This window comes from Myiozetetes cayanensis, unplaced genomic scaffold (assembly GCF_022539395.1).
Source record: "Myiozetetes cayanensis isolate MyiCay16 unplaced genomic scaffold, myiCay2020 scf32, whole genome shotgun sequence".
NCBI lineage: Eukaryota > Metazoa > Chordata > Aves > Passeriformes > Tyrannidae > Myiozetetes > Myiozetetes cayanensis.
In genome coordinates this window covers 3,923,779-3,939,041 of record NW_026087544.1, presented here as the reverse complement: position 1 = coordinate 3,939,041, position 15,263 = coordinate 3,923,779, and the positions used below count along the sequence as shown (strand labels likewise).

The 15,263-nt window shown below is 55.0% G+C and overlaps 2 protein-coding genes across 3 annotated transcripts; one reads left to right on the top strand and one right to left on the bottom strand.

Moving 5' to 3' along the window:
* Window positions 1-1,027: 1,027 nt before the first annotated feature.
* On the bottom strand, window positions 1,028-6,088 carry DCLRE1B (DNA cross-link repair 1B). The gene is made up of 5 exons (XM_050326684.1): window positions 5,900-6,088; window positions 5,454-5,598; window positions 5,097-5,276; window positions 4,527-4,936; window positions 1,028-1,054 (listed from the first exon to the last, which is right to left on the bottom strand). Exons 1-5 carry the CDS (start codon window positions 6,086-6,088, stop codon window positions 1,028-1,030), a joined length of 951 nt encoding a protein of 316 aa, XP_050182641.1.
* A 390-nt stretch (window positions 6,089-6,478) lies between these two features.
* AP4B1 (adaptor related protein complex 4 subunit beta 1) lies at window positions 6,479-14,251 on the top strand. 2 transcript variants are annotated; one of them, XM_050327074.1, is made up of 10 exons: window positions 6,479-6,800; window positions 6,880-7,104; window positions 7,662-7,792; window positions 8,666-8,813; window positions 9,439-9,935; window positions 10,395-10,478; window positions 11,416-11,516; window positions 11,673-11,880; window positions 12,420-12,704; window positions 12,933-14,251. In XM_050327074.1, the coding sequence occupies exons 1-10, from the start codon at window positions 6,688-6,690 to the stop codon at window positions 13,358-13,360; spliced, it is 2,220 nt and encodes a 739-aa protein (XP_050183031.1). In that variant the 5' UTR covers window positions 6,479-6,687; the 3' UTR covers window positions 13,361-14,251. The 2 variants fall into 2 exon arrangements, with proteins under 2 accessions (XP_050183031.1, XP_050183030.1); XM_050327073.1 differs by having other exon boundaries at window positions 11,413-11,516.
* Window positions 14,252-15,263: the final 1,012 nt, after the last annotated feature.

The window sequence follows — 15,263 nt, the reverse complement described above, 5'->3', positions numbered from 1 at the left end:
AAATAACAATTACAAATGCTCTTACCAAAATTCAGACTGAAAGAAAATAGGTTTAGATGGGATATTGGGAAGAAATGTCTTCCCTGTCAGGGTGGGGAGGCCCTGGCACAGGTTGCCCAGAGAAGCTGTGGCTGCCCCATCCCTGCAAGTGTCCAAGGCCAGCTTGGACGGGGCTTGGAGCAACCTGGGACTAGTGGAAGGTGTCCCTGCCCATGGCAAGGGGTGGAATGGGGTGAGCTTTAAGGTCCCTTTCAACCCAAACCACTCTGGGATTCTGTGAAAATTTCAGAAATTCTCACAGCTTCCTGTTTACATCAACAGCAGCATAACAACTTTGAAGCAGCATCTCATACAATTACCAAGGTGACTCTACCTTTTCAACATGCTCTCCTACCTTTCAGAGGGTTCCATTAAAAAACACAGAGATTTTAGGCTTGAGCTCCATTTAGAGCTCAACACACCATAGAGGAAATGATGTAAACTCATTAATTTTCTGGTGAAGGAAAGATTTCACCATTGCACTTTTTTTTTTTTTTTTTTTTTTTTTAAATCTAGAAAACAAGCCCCTGTGCTGCAGGAAGAGACAGCAGCTCTGCAGCAGGGGAGAGGGAAGTTGTTGGAAGTGCTTTAGCCTTGCATTAGGGGAAGCAGGGTTAGAAACCAGACAGAGAAGTGCTCTGAGGTGTTCCCTGCAAAGTGACGTTACGCTTGTTTGCCACAGAGTGCACGAGCCAGGCAAGTTTTACCTCAGCCTCTTGACAGCAGCCTAAAGAGTAAATTTCTCCTCTCCAGCCCCTTCATGCTTTCCTGTTTTAGAGAAGTCAGAGCCAACTGAAGAGCACTGCTTCACGGTGCCAGTGATTGTCCCTCCACAGGCAGCTCAGCAGACAGCCCTTGCTCCAGAACCATGAGCCTGCCCTCAAAACGTGCCAGCAGATGATCACAGCTCGGTAAAACAGCACAGAAAACTTGCCAAAGGGAACTCAGCTCATTCCTTACTCCCCTGCAAGGCCTTGGCTGAGCTGTTTCACCTCCACTGGGACTTGGTTCCCAACTGTGGGACAGAGATAAGCAGCTCAGTCATGCTCTGTGTGGGTAGATTTGGGAGGACTTTGCTCTGAGTGCTTTCTTTTCCTGTCAGGATACAACTGCAAGTTTCCCAGCGTGTGGCCCTCAGATACCCCACACTGAAGCAAATACTTCTGCTACTTCAGCTTCTTCAGTGACAGCTTCTCACTGTCACTGCTGTGAGCAAAACACACCTGTGGCAGCAGTGCTGCAGCTGAGGTGGGAGCAGCAGGTTCAGGCCCTGGGGTACACGATGCTCCAGATCCCCCAACACTGCCCTGTGAGCCAGGCTGGGGGGCAGGAAAACAGGGAAAACTTGGAGGCAAGAGTGAGGGAGGACAAGGCCTGTAAGAGGCCAGATATTTACTGCCAGGAGACTGCATGGGATCATTTAGGCTGGGAAAATGCAGTCCAACCCAGCTCTGGTGGGTCCACCGCTAAACCCATCTACACGTCTGACTTCAGGGGAATCAGACGGATGCTCAGAAACTTTGCACTTCAGCAATCCCACTTTTCCCCACAAGGCCATGTTTTCAGGATTTGAGAATAACACACAATAGTATTTTAATGCTCCAAGAGACAAGGAAATGCATGGCACTCAAATGCCTCGTGCACCTGCTCTTGGTCCAGTCTCTCCTGCTCCTATTGCCTTTTTAAAGCCACGCAGAGATTTTAGGTTTCCTTGGCATGATTTGGATAATTTCCTTCTCAAGTGGCAGGAATTCCCTTTTCAGCTCTAATAAGGCACCAGCATTTCTTCTGCAGCTTTAACTGAGTGTGCAGAAATGGGGTGCAGATCCCCAGCTTCTGAAGCCTCTGCAGTTTTGGTTTTGAGTGATTGAAGATCAGAGTTACCTCTGTAAAGAATTATCATTTCCAACTCCTTTTTGCCTGAGGGCTGACCAGAAGGTTCTCCACTTCATTTACTTGAATAAATAGTTGATAAGAATAAAAGAGGAAAGGCTGGATGCCACAAAACATCAGCAGTGAAATGCATCAGATCTCCCAGGTCATTTGCAACATGCCCTAATGGAGCAGTGACTCAGAAGGTGAGCATTCCTCCTGAGCAGTGGAGAGGCTGCAGGGAGCAGGACCTGCAATCTGGGAGTTCTGGGCAGTGCTTCACTCCCCTGCCTGTCAAATGAGTCACTTAAATTTCAACAGCGTTTAAATAACAGCCTGCATCTCCCAGGCAGCAGCAGCAGACAGCACAGGACAAGCACAGCACCGTCATTTCCACGTTACAAAAGGTGCAGGTGTCTCCACTTCACACTCACCTGACAGAGCTCTGCAGCTGAGTCTGGGTTAGCAAATAATCCATACAGAAACCTCCAAGAAAAGCAGGACACACAGGCCACAGCAGGAAGCTCGAGCTGCCCTTGCTACCCGGTGTGAAGTGCATTTCACAAGACACTGCTCTGTCACTTCCCTTGGGAAGGGAAGGCAGAGCCCCAGGAGGCCCAGGGACAGGCACTCCTTATTTAACAGGGATAAAGGCTGCCGTGCCTGGGAACACGCAGGGTTGGGAGCCAGGATTCGTGTTTGCCAAACAACTTTCCAAACATACCCACTCCGGCTGTCAACACCCTCACTGTTCCTGACAGCCCTGTTTGTGACAGGTGTGACGGCTGCATCTACAGCCACCTTTGCCTTTCACAAGCCCTGGCTTCGCTCCAAGGGCAAAGGCTTCCTTTTCTGGCTCACTTCAGGGAATTCAATCCATCTGGCTGCCTGCTCTTGGACAGACCTCCCAGGACACCACGTTCAGAAGTCTCTGATCCTCCTCACGATCACGTGAAACGTTTCGCCTTGGAAGTAACAAAAGGAGGCTGGAGAGAGCTGAGGAACGAGCTGAGGAACGAGCTGGTGTGCAGCTCCAGGAAAGTGCCCAGTGACCATTTCCACTCCAGTGTTGCTGCCCTGACCATACAGAGTCAGTTTGTAATGCTGGCAGTGCAGTTTGCCACAGACAACTCCGGTGTTCCAGGCTCTGCAGTGGGTGCCTGATGACTTATCACACCACTGACACTTCCCAGGGGGCTCTGCAGTTGATCTGGAGTGGGAAAGTGCCCGACCTCTAAGAGCCAGTTTTGTTGTTCAGTCAGTCTCTTTCCAAACAACGCTGCTAAGACTGATCACTTCACACCACTAAGCAGATGTTTCACTGTCTTCCATTCCATTTGCCACTGCGTGACAAGAGCAGGCAGCGGGTGGGAAGGCAGAATGTTGGCAGTTATCAAAAGTTCTTTGCAGTCAAGCAGAATTCAGATGTGCAGAGACTGCAGAGGATATAGTGACCCACTCTACAACTCAAAAGCCCAGACAGTTCCTACTTTTCTCAGCCAAAAACCTGAAAAAGCACTGACAGTTAACATTGGGATGGTGCTTTCAGGAGAGCAGAACTACAGCCAGCTGCAGTTGGCTGGATGGATGCAAAAGCTGGAAGTATTAGTAGATTAACAGATAAAAAACATTATTAAAACTTACAGGCACTTCATTTCCTAGATTTAAGCAGCATTTTTAAAAGTGTATCTTAACACAGAACGTTTAAAATGCACCTTGGAATGAACCACTCACAGTCAGTGAGGCACCACATACATGTAAGAAGAAGAATTTTTGGGGGTCTCAAGACTCCCCCTCCTTGCTTCTTTTATCACATTCCAAACATTAATAACTTCAGCTGAAGGCAGCTCTCACCCTCTGCAGTGCTGCTTGAATCCACTGGCAGCGTCTTTTGTCAGAGGGGACAGGTGAGTCACTGCAAAAGGTGGACACGAGGCACACAAGCAGTGGGACTGCACTGCCCCCTGGACTGGAGACTCAGCAGATGCAGAAAGATTTAAAAAAAACCCAACCTGGTTCTAGTTTCCTCTTTGTCCTCTGTTAAGAGTTAAACAAAGTAGAGCCCCGTAGCTGAGCTTCTCTCTCCTGATAGGAAACCTGAGCAAGGAGAGCAGGATGAATCACTGCTATTGGCACCAGTGTCACACAATTTGTCAGGGCACTTCTCCCCTCCTAAAAAAGTCTTGTACCAGCTTGTCAAACGTCCGTGAGGAATTCTGCTTTAGGACATTTAAGGGAGTGAGTAAATACTGCTCTGCAAATCCAGATGGAAAGTGCTCCTTGGAAACAGGTGCCTGGCTAACAGCAGTGGCTGCTCCTGCTGCTCTCGACTGCTCCCCACTCAGCTTTCCCTTCCCTTTTTCCTCATCCCTGTGACAAGTGCAGCCTTCTTTCGAGCAGAAAGCTGGCTCACAGTGGTGCTGCTGAGGAACCTCAGCACCTGTAAATGTTTCGGGTTTCTCAGTGTATTTCTCTGGGGACTCAAAAACAACCCCTTGGGGCACAGAATGCCGTGCAGCTCTTTTCCAAAGACATGTGGGGTCCTGCCCCCTCCTTTGGCTTTGCTGCTGCACCGACTCTGGCAAAGGCTTTGGGACTGTGAAGTCAGGAAGTACTTGGGGGGCAGAGCTCAGGTATTCCTGAAAGTAAACCTGGCACATGTTGCCCTTCACGATGGGAATGACTGAGCAAGGTTTCAGCCACTTCACAAACTCGCACAGCTCCGAAAAGGACGAGTGATCCGAGTATGGGACGAGGTGGATCTTGGGGTGGGTGATCTTCACGGGCCTGCCCGTGGGGAGGATGGCAATGGTGGGGTGCAGTGAGTTCCAGGTGACCAGGGTATCGCAGCGGATCTCGGCGACGTCCACGGCGCGGATCCACCCGGCGCCCTCCTCGGCGGTGAACACGTCCGGCAGCTCCAGCAGCCGCATCTGCTCCAGGCGCCAGGGACTCACCACCACCCAGGTGCTGAACTCCACGGCCAGGTCCACCAGCAGCGCCTCCTTGCCCAGGGTGTACACACCTGCCGGGGCAGCCGGGTGTGGGACAGGGTGGAGAGGAACAGGAGCCCTGCCGGGGGGGCTCCACCAAACCACCCCCTCCAGAGGTGGTTAGCAGGTGTCTCCAGCTAATCCGGGTAACTTAAACCTTGAAAGCTGGCGGGGTGGGGAGGCGGCACTCACCGATGACGACGTGGTGGTGCGGGTGGGCGCGGATGAGGCGGGCGGCCTGGCGCGTGGCCAGCTGGCGCGAGGGCAGCTCCCGCTGCGGGTGGCAGTGCGTGTTGTCCAGGTACAGCCGGTCGATGCGGCGGCCCCTCAGCAGCGGCTCCCCCTGCATGGAGCTCGTGTAGCGGAAATCTCCTGCGAGAGGCAAAGCTGTCGGGATCTGCCCAGGGAGGGGCGTGGAGCCTCCTTCAGCACAGGTGTCTCAGAACCGTCTGGTCACAGTTCTGCGCCATGTGCTGGGGGGTGACCAGATGACCCACTGTGGTCCCCTCCATGCTGTGGTTCTGTGATGGTGGGGACCCTGCCCTGTACCTGTGTAGAGGATGGTGCCAAAGGCGCCCTCGAAGAGGAACATGACGGAGCCGGGGCAGTGGTTGGAGTCGAGCAGCGTCACCGTCACCTCGTCCAGCACGTGGCTCTGCCCCACTTCCAGGGGCCGGATCCAGCATGTTGGCACCTACAGGGACCAGGTGCAGAGGGCAGGGCAGCGGATGAGGGTTGGGCAGGGCAGGGCAGGGCAGGTGGGGCAATGGGAGCACCCAGGTGATGAGGGCAGGGCCAGACAGGTGGGGCAGTGGGGGGTACCTGGGTGATGAAGGCTGGGTGGGACAGGTGGGCGATGAAGGTGCCCAGGTGAGGAGGGCGAGGCCAGACAGGTGAGGAGGCAGGGATGCCCAGGTGATGAAGGCAGGGCAGGGCAGGGCAGGTGGGGCGATGGGGGTGCCCAGGTGATGATGGCCGGGCCGGGCCATACCTACCCGTAGGCGGCTGTGCAGGAGGCGGGCGGTGATCGGGGAGCAGTACAGCGGGCGGCTCCAGGTGCTGGACAGCCCCACCGTGTGGTCCGCGTGCATGTGGGACAGGAAGAAGAGGCGGGCGCCGGCCGCCCTGCGGAGGCTCCAGAAGTCGACGGCGATGGGGGTCCCGGCCAGCACCGTCCCGCTCATGGCGGGCGGGACCCGCAGCCCTCACGGCGAATTTGGCGGGAAGCGCCGCGCATGCGCGGGAGGCGCGGGGAGTGGGGGGCGGGCCGAGCGTCAGGGGCGGGGCGGGGTCGCGTGCGGGAGGGTCACGTGGGCGGGGCAGGGGACCGGGACCGGGACCGGGATTGGGATCGGGATTGGGACCGAGACCTGGGACTGATACTGGGATTGAGACCGGGACCGGGACCTGGGACTGATACTGGGATTGAGACCGGGACTGGGACCTGGGACTGGGACTGGGACCAGGACCTGGGACTGGGACCGGGACTGGGTCTGGGACTGGGACCGGGACCTGGGACTGGCATCGGGACCGAGACTGGCACTGGGATCAGGACCGGGACTGGGATCGGAACCGCGATCGGTTCCAGGACTTGGGCCTAGGACTAGGACTGGGACTGGGACCAGGGACTGCGACTGGGACCGGGACCTGGGAGTGGGTCTGCGACCAGGACTAGGATCGAGACCTGCACCTGGGCCTGGGCCTAGGACCGGGATCGGGGTCGGACCCGGGGCCGTAGCGGGGCTGGCCGCCGCCCTGCCCGGGGCCGGGCCGTGCCGGGGCCATGCCGTACCTGGGCGGTGAGGAGGCGCTGCGGGAGCTGCGCCGGGCCCTGTCCAACCCGCACGTGCAGGCGGACCCGGTGCGGTACCGCGCCGCCGTCCTGCGGGTCATCCGGTACGGCGGGGGCTGGGGGGGGACACCCGCACCGCGGGCACCCGCACCCGGCCCGGCCCGACCCGCGTGTGCCCCGCAGGCTGATGGCGCAGGGCGCCGACGTGTCGGGCGTGTTCCCGGAGATGGTGAAGGCGGGCGCGGTGCCGGACGTGGTGCAGAAGAAGCTCGTGTCGCTCTACGTGCGGGCACAGGCCCCGCGGCAGCCGCAGCTGGCGCTGCTCGCCGTCAACTCCCTGCGCAAGGACTGCGCCCACCCCAGCCCGGCCGTGCGGGGGCTCGCCCTGCGCACCATGTGCGGCCTCAGGTGCGGCGAGGAGGCCGGGGTGGTGGCCCTGGGCCTGGGGATGGTGGTCCTGGGGCTGGAAGTAGTGGCCCTGGGGCTGGAAGTGGTGCTCATGGGCTAGGGGTGGTGGCCCTGGGGCTGGGGGGGTGGTCCTGGGTTTGGGGATGGTGGCCATGGGGCTGGGGGTGGGTGGGGCTGGGGCTGGATGTGGTGGCCATGGGGCTGGGAGTCGTGGTGATGGGGCTGGGGGTGGTGGTCCTGGGGCTGGAAGTGGTGGCCCCCGGGGCTGGGGGGAGTGGCCCCGGGCCTGGAGGGGGTGGTCCTGGGGGTGGTGGTCCTGGGGCTGGGGGTTGTGGTCCTGGGGCTGGGGGTGGTGGTCCTGGGAGTGGTGATCCTGGTGCTGGGGGTGGTGGTCCTGGGGCTGGGGGTTGGTCCTGGGGCTGGGGACATGCAGTGCTGAGAGCACATTCGGGCCTTAGGGCTGTGTTGGGCTCGCTGTGCTGCCTCTGGGTTGTCACGGCAGCAGGGCAGAGAGAAGGGGAAGGCTCTGGTCCCCCCCTTGACCTGCCCTCCCGCAGGATGCCCGGGATCCAGGAGTACCTGCAGCAGCCCCTCGTGAACGGGCTGCGGGACAAGGCGTCCTACGTGCGCAGAGCGGCCGTGCTGGGCTGTGCCAAGATGGTGAAGCTGCAGGGGGACGGCGAAGTGGGTAAGGGGCTCTCAGGGGCTGTGCTCCTGGGCTCAGGGAGGTGGTTCTGGGGCTCAGGGTGGTGGTTCTGGGGCTGGGGACGCACTGAGAGCTCATTCAGGCCTTAGGGCTGTGTTGGGCTTGCTGTGCTGCCTCTGGGTTGTTGTGGCTGTGGGGTAGAGAGAGGGGAAGTGGAGGGGAATTAAAGGCTGAGAGAGCTGGGGTTGTTCACCCTGGAGAAGAGAAAGTTCCACAGAGACCTTTGAACTCCTTCCAGTGCTTAAAGGGGCTCCAGCAGAGCTGGAGAGGGACTTGGGACAAAGAATGGAGTGACAGGAGAGGGTGGAATGGCTTCCCATTGACAAGGGCAGGGTTAGATGGGATATTGGGAAGAAATCCTTCCCTGTGAGGGTGGGGAGGCCCTGGCACAGCTTGCCCAGAGAAGCTGTGGCTGCCCCATCCCTGGAAGTGTCCAAGGCCAAGTTGGACAGGGCTTGGAGCAACCAGGGCTAGTGGAAGGTGTCCCTGCCCATGGCAGGGGTTGGAATGAGATGAGCTTTAAGGTCCCTTCCAACCCAGACCATTCCATGATTCTGTGGTCTGTGTTTATCAGACTGTTAACGATGCAGTGCCCCTTCCCTCCCTGCTCTTCCAGGGCCTCCCACAGCACACAACCATCCCTGAAGTCTCTGATCAGCCAGGTGCCATTCTCATTCCCACAAATATTCAGGGAAAAGCTGTGCCAAGGGCAGTTGTTACTGTAGAGCTGGAAGTTTTGGTGGCTCCTTCTCCCAGTTCAAGCCATATCTTCTGGTTTTGATAAATACTTGTAGACAGTGATTAAAGTGCAGTGTGCCAGCAGAATTTGATAGCAGGAGCTCTGCTCCTTTGCAGATGGTGCACTGGTGAACGAGCTCTACAGTTTGCTTCGTGACCAGGATCCTATTGTGGTCGTGAACTGTCTGAGGGCCTTGGAAGAGATCTTGAAGAAGGAGGGAGGAGTTGTCATCAACAAACCCATTGCCCATCATCTCCTCAACAGGTTTGTTGTCTTTGATACTGAGGAGGTGCTGGAACCTTCATTCTTGTTCTTGTGTTTTCTATGCAGAGAGGGAGTTTCTAGAGAGGACTTGAAGGGACTCTTGTCAGGCACCCAAAGATGGAGGTGCCCATCCTAACATCAACTAAATCACTTTTAGGCTAAAGTCTTAAGAGTAATCTGGGATGCCCTGCTTTTCCAGGGAGTCTTTGCTTCAGCTGGTAGTTTGTTTTGGAACTATAGGTTAATGTGATTAATTTTTTAGTGATAGCACACATGATATATTTGTAAACAGGTCTGTTTCTAGTATGTTGAAAAATACATAACTTATCCATTACTCGAAGAAATGAGATTATCTGCAGATGATTCTGCATGAACTGTGAAAAGAGGGGTATTGCTCTGCCCAAGGTTCTTGTCAGTGTTCCTGTCTGGCCTAAATACCAGTAAGAGTGCACATGACTGATCCTGAGTTAATAACTGGGCAATTCCCTTGAGATAAAAGTGTGGTCCCCCCTTGGTTTGGAACAGAGACCATAAGAAACTCCGAGGCTGAGGCCTCTGCTCTGCACAGCCCACAGATCCTCGTGCACTCCCTGACTCCTGCCCGCTGTGTTTGTTGTCCTGGCAGGATGCCCGACCTGGATCAGTGGGGGCAGAGCGAGGTGCTCACCTTCCTGCTGCGCTACAAACCCCGCAGCGAGGAGGAGCTCTTCGACATCCTCAACCTGCTGGACGGTTACCTCAAGAGCAGCAGCCCCAGCGTGGTGATGGCAGCCACCAAGCTCTTCCTGGTGCTGGCCTGGGAGTACCCAGATGTGCAGGCAGATGTCCTGGTGCGGGTGAAGGGCCCTCTGCTGTCTGCCTGCACCTCGGAGAGCAGGGAGCTCTGCTTCACCGCGCTGTGCCACGTGCGCCAGATCCTGGCGAGCCTGCCCGGCCACTTCAGCAGCCACTACAAAAAGTTCTTCTGCTCATACTCTGAGCCCCACTACATCAAGTGCCAGAAGATGGAGGTGTTGTGTGAGCTGGTGAACGACGAGAACGTGCAGCAGGTGCTGGAGGAGCTGAAGGGTTACTGCACGGACGTGTCGGTGGAGCTCGCCCAAGGGGCCATCTTCGCCATAGGTGAGAGCTGGGCCTCGCCTGCACCTTCCAGGTGGGCTGTTCTCTGCTGAGCTGTGTCTGGGCAAGCACCCAATCGCTGGTCTGTGCTGCTTGTTCTGTGAGCTGTGGTGGGGGCGGAGTTAAGGGGATGGGGGCTGCTTTGGTTTTATTTTTGTAAGCTTTAAAATAGGTGTTTTTACAGCATTCCCAAGGGTAAAGCTGGGGATGCTAAAATGCTTTTCTTAATGTATTACATTTAAGGAAAGTTCAGAAATCTTCTAAGGCATGGCCTCCAAAAAAAGGAACATGTCCGTTGTGTGGAGAACAAGCTCATTTGACCACGCTTTCCTGAGTGGTAGTCAGAAAGGAAAAGAGAGAGACTGGTTCTTTAAAATGGGTTTGTGATGAATAGTTGGGCTCCTGGTTCCCATTTCACTCTGATAAAAGGTTGACTTATATGTCTTTTTGGCATCCTTGCAGGCAATATTGCCAGGACTTACACAGAGCAGTGTGTGGGGATCCTGACAGAGCTCCTGGGCCTTCAGCAGGAGCACATCACTTCAGGTAACCATCTGCAGGCTGCTTTACCTGGCTTGTGCCTTCAGGAAGTGGCCTTGCTGGGGCTTGTGATCCCAAAATCAAGGCTCTCGAAGGCATTTGGCTTTTAATTTATTGGCACCTTCATGTGGAAGTTTTCCTGGTGGGTTTAGGGGTACTGAGTGTGTTCCTTCCAGAGGAACTGCTCTTTGTGGGGAAGGAGGAGGTGGCTGTAGCTGTGTTCTTGGTCCTTTCTGGCTGCCACCTGCTGAATTAGGGAGTGAGTGACTCAGCAGAGACATTTTAGTGTCTGTTTGAGGGCCAAGATGATTAATAGACCTTTTAAATCTCTGTGATTCCTGTTCCTCATGTAATAGTCTGATTCAATTGTACCCAGGCTTCTTTTTTTCTTCTGCTGCCCTCAGATCTACCTTCACTTCAACTGCTGCTCCTGCTGTTCTCTTTTAACTGGTCTGCTCTCAGTTTAAAAACCACACACTTGCCCTCAGCTGTTGAATACATCTCAGGAGCTGCTGGTGTTTCTGAGTGGGCAGCAGAAACCTTTAAAATTTGTGACCTAAAGTTCACGAGACTCGTTTTGAATTGGGGTTGGTTTTAATTTGTCATTCCAACCTCGTGCCTCTGAAGCATCGTGAGTCAGTGCCCTTTTAAAGGCTGGCAATGTCCAGAAGAGAGATTGCTTTCCAGCAGCCAGAGGAACAATCTGAAGTCTCAGTGCTTTATTTCAGACTTGATGCAGCTTTGCTCTGACAAACACAGTGTCATGGGACTTGGAAGGAGGGTGTCTCAAATCAGAGTCACAGGCAGGGCACTGACCTTCCTGGCTAAGATTTGCAGAATCTCTTGAGTGTGGGGGGGGTTGGATTGATTTTTATTTTTTTTCCCCCCTCTAGTGGTTTTTGTGACTCTTGGGGATGCTGATAACTCGCTTTCCTTGCAGCGGTGGTCCGGGCTTTCCGGGACCTGGCTTGGCTGTGCCCCCAGTGCACGGATGCCGTGTGCCAGGCACTGCCTGGCTGTGAGGACACCATCCAGGACAGCGAGGTGAGGTGCCGGTGCCTGAGGATGAGTTGAACAGTAACTGTCTGGTAAAAACCAGAAATCTTCAGCCACGCTCTCTCAACCTCTTTGTTTCGTGCCAGCACCACCTTCCTGGCACACAGCACCCATTTGCTGTTTTGTTTTCTGTGGTTCCCTCAGGGCAAGCAAGCGCTGATCTGGCTCCTGGGCACGCACGGGGAGAAGGTCCCCAATGCTCCCTATGTTTTGGAGGACTTTGTGGAGAATGTGAAGTCGGAGACGTTCCCAGCAGTGAAGATGGAGCTCCTGACAGCGCTGGTGCGGCTGTTCCTGTCCCGGCCTGCCGAGTGCCAGGACATGCTGGGCAGGCTGCTCTACTACTGCATAGGTGGGTTCCCTGCCTTCTGTTCCACTCAGGCTGTGGGACAGGGGTTTTGGGACCTGTCCCCAGTGCAGGGATGCTGTGTCAGCATCCTGGCTCTGAGGAGACCATCCAGGACAGCAGGGTAAGGTGGCTTTATGCCTTAGGCTGCATAAAATCCCAGAATGGTTTGGGTTGGAAGGGACCTTAAAGCTCATCCAGTCCCACCCCATGCCATGGGCAGGGACACCTTCCACCAGCCCAGGGTGCTCCAAGCCCCGTTCAAGCTGGCCTTGGACACTTCCAGGGATGGGGCAGCCACAGCTTCTCTGGGCAACCTGTGCCAGGGCCTGCACCACCCCCTGAGTAAAGAATTTCTTCCCAATATCCCTCCTAACTCTGCCCTCTTGTCACTTAAAAACCATTCCCCCTTGTCCTGTTGCTGTCTGCCCGTGGACAGGCTTACACTGTATCCCTGAAAATCTGTTTGTAGTAATCAAGGGTTAGTCCTCTGGGGAAATCTGGGTGATAGAATTATCCATAATTTCCGTCTCTCTGATCCCCAGAGGAGGAGATGGACATGGCAGTGCGAGACCGAGGGCTGTTCTACTATCGCCTTCTGCAGTCTGGGGTGGAAGAAGTGAAACGGGTCCTGTGTAGCCCCAAATCTGACCCTTCTCTGGGGCTCCTGGGGAACCAAACCAAGCAACCTGTGAATGATTGGGCTTGGGAGTTTAACACTCTCATCCCAGTTTATGGCAGAGAACGCTGGGCACTCGCCACTGCTCACCAGCCTGTGGAACCCTCCTACTTTGGCCCTCCTTCCACTGACTCCAGGAGCAGGGACACAGGTAACCTGCCCCACCTTCCTCTGGGATCCATCTTCCCCTTGGCAGTAGATCACAGAGTCATGGAAACACAGGATGGTTTGGGTGGGAAGGGACCTTAAAGCCCATCTTATTCCACCCCGTGCCATGGGCAGGGACACCTTCCACTGTCCCGGGTTGCTCCAAGCCCCGTCCAGCCTGGCCTTTGTGGATCTGTGAGCTGCACCTCACATGTTTGTGGTTTCCTTTCAGAGTCACTGATTTCTGAGGGGAATAAAGAAGTCCTCAAGGTTCAGCCTGACACAGGCAGCCTGAGCCTCGTTCCTGATGCTTCCCTGACTGCAGAACAGTTTGAGAAGACCTGGCTGAGCTTGGACACGAGCTGCCACCTCTCCCTGCCCTGGAGTGGGCCTGTCCCTCCAGACACCATTCAGACAGCCCTTCACGTTGTCCACATCCAGACTATTGCCATGAGCAAAGTGGGTGCCCAGCCCTGGAAAGCTTACCTGAGTGCTCAGGACGACACAGGCTGCCTCTTCCTGACGGAGCTCCTGCTCCAGGCGGCGGATTCGGAGCTGCAGGTGTCTGTGAAGCAGAGTGAGGCAAAGCCAGAGGCACTGCAGAGCTTCGTCTCGGCCTTGAGGACAGTCCTGGAGGCAGTGGCTGGACTGGGCTCCTGACTGGTCCCTGCTCCCAGCAGGATGCCTGCTCAGGGCACAGCAAAATTTGATTTCTCTGGCTTCCTTTGCCATACCTGATGCTGGTGTGGTACTTTTAAACTGCAGGAGTGTTGGCAGCCCTTTTTCTGGGCCTATGTGTGGCGTGGGGGGAGCTGCAGCTGGAGCTGGAGAAGGGTCTGCCCTCCCCCTGGGCTGGGGAAGGGGCAGGGTCATTCTGGAGGGAGCCACACAACTCATCAGTGGTGATTGCCATGAGACACCAATGTCACTGGTGGGACCAGAACTGGGCAGAGTTCAGGGTTGTGTTTTGGAGAGGATTTTTCCTGAGAATTATAAATAATTTAAAAACCAGTTCAGAGACACCAGGACTCTGCTACTTAGCTGACATTAAGAGGAACAGTGCAATAAAGAGAGGAGTGTTTTATTCTTGGCTCCCTTCGCATGTGATTCAGTTTTCTGTCTGATAGAAGGATTTTGAGGGGTGAACAGAGCTCTGCTGTGTCAGAGGTGGGTAGACAGGGTACATCCAGCTCGCTAGAACCAGCATGTTTCACCTGCAAGAGAAAGAAGTTGAAATGTGTTACTGAGGTCATGAATTGCCCTCTCTGAAGTTCCCCCTCAGCTCCCTGTGCTGTTGCCATACTGAAGAGACTCCTTGGCACCAGGGTGATCCACAGGTAACTCTGACAGGGCTTTGTGCTACTCTGTAATGAGCACTGGCTTCTTTAACCCTGCTCTGCAAGATTTCTTGCAATTCTGAATTTCTTTTGTGACTGTTGTACCTTCAAATCACAGTATGCCTTCCATGCACTTCACTGGAACGCTGCTCTCACTGTTAAACAGCAGGTTTTAGAATTTAATTCTGATTTTCCTAATAAAAATACGAACCATTTCTTGGCTGAGTTCTGGAGTATTTGTTCCTTCAGCTCAGATGTGCAGGATGGAGTCACTTGATCACTGCTGTGGATCCACACAGAACTGCAGTCCAGCTCCTGCCTCTGTGTCCAGCAGGACTTTTCTCTCTGAACTTCCTTGAAGCAAAGCTTTGAGGAGCAATTGGGCAATAATTAATTTCAGTCTCGTTTGCCAAATTACTGTAACGGGTGAACTACCTCTGGGTGAACTCAAAGGGAGATCAAAGTCAGCTGCAGCAGAGCTCTGTTAACTGTTCCCACAGTGTTGTGTCCCTGTCCTCAGGGAGAGCTGCACTGGAGCATTGGAATTGTGCAGTTTTCAGCAAAAAACTAGGTGATAACTTGTTGCCAATCCATCATTTACCCTGCTCTGACTAGACCAGCTCTGGGAAGGGACTTGGAGCTTCCAGCCTTTCCTCCGGACCCCTTGATGAAGGAACAGGTGCCTTCCCAAACCCAAACCATTCTATGGGATCTGTGTGCTGTATGTCCATCAGGACTCCTGCCTCCTCCTGGAAACTGCTTTCCTGTTCGCTCAAGGCAAACCCTGTTTATGACTCTAAGCTAAAAGGGGAACTGTGGATTTTCCATGCTGGTTTAGAGACTCTTCCAGTCCCAGCACATTCCAAGTTCGAAGCCTTTGCAGCGAAGCGCAGCCCCCCCAGGATGTGGGTGCTGTGCAGCTGCCCCCTGTGCTCACCCTGGACCCCTGGCAGGGATGGCTGGACATGGTGCTGAAGGGATTGGGATGATGGGGTGCTCAGAGGGGTCTCCAAGGTGTGGCCACCTCTGTGGCACAGAGCACCCCCCTCTCTGTGCCCGCCCTGCTGCGAGACCCCACGGCAAGCATTTGTGTGGTTTTAAAAGAGGGCGCCAGGGCCCCGGGCTGGGTGTTTTGTTGTGTTATTTGCCCAGGGTATCTGCTACGTACTAATTTCCTCTGGGGCTGGTGATGAAGTCAGTAAACCACAGCCCGTGCTGAGCTCCCG

Excerpts from the sequence above, each read along its gene's own strand:
- DCLRE1B (XM_050326684.1), bottom strand. The coding sequence starts at position 6,088 with ATGAGCGGGACGGTGCTGGCCGGGACCCCCATCGCCGTCGACTTCTGG. Across the intron at positions 5,599-5,899 it reads TCCTGCACAGCCGCCTACGG|GTGCCAACATGCTGGATCCG; the intron begins GTAGGTATGGCC and ends TGGTCCCTGTAG. Across the intron at positions 4,937-5,096 it reads GCACCACCACGTCGTCATCG|GTGTGTACACCCTGGGCAAG; the intron begins GTGAGTGCCGCC and ends CTGCCCCGGCAG.
- AP4B1 (XM_050327073.1), top strand. The coding sequence starts at position 6,688 with ATGCCGTACCTGGGCGGTGAGGAGGCGCTGCGGGAGCTGCGCCGGGCC. Across the intron at positions 8,814-9,438 it reads GCCCATCATCTCCTCAACAG|GATGCCCGACCTGGATCAGT; the intron begins GTTTGTTGTCTT and ends TTGTCCTGGCAG. Across the intron at positions 11,517-11,672 it reads ACACCATCCAGGACAGCGAG|GGCAAGCAAGCGCTGATCTG; the intron begins GTGAGGTGCCGG and ends TGGTTCCCTCAG.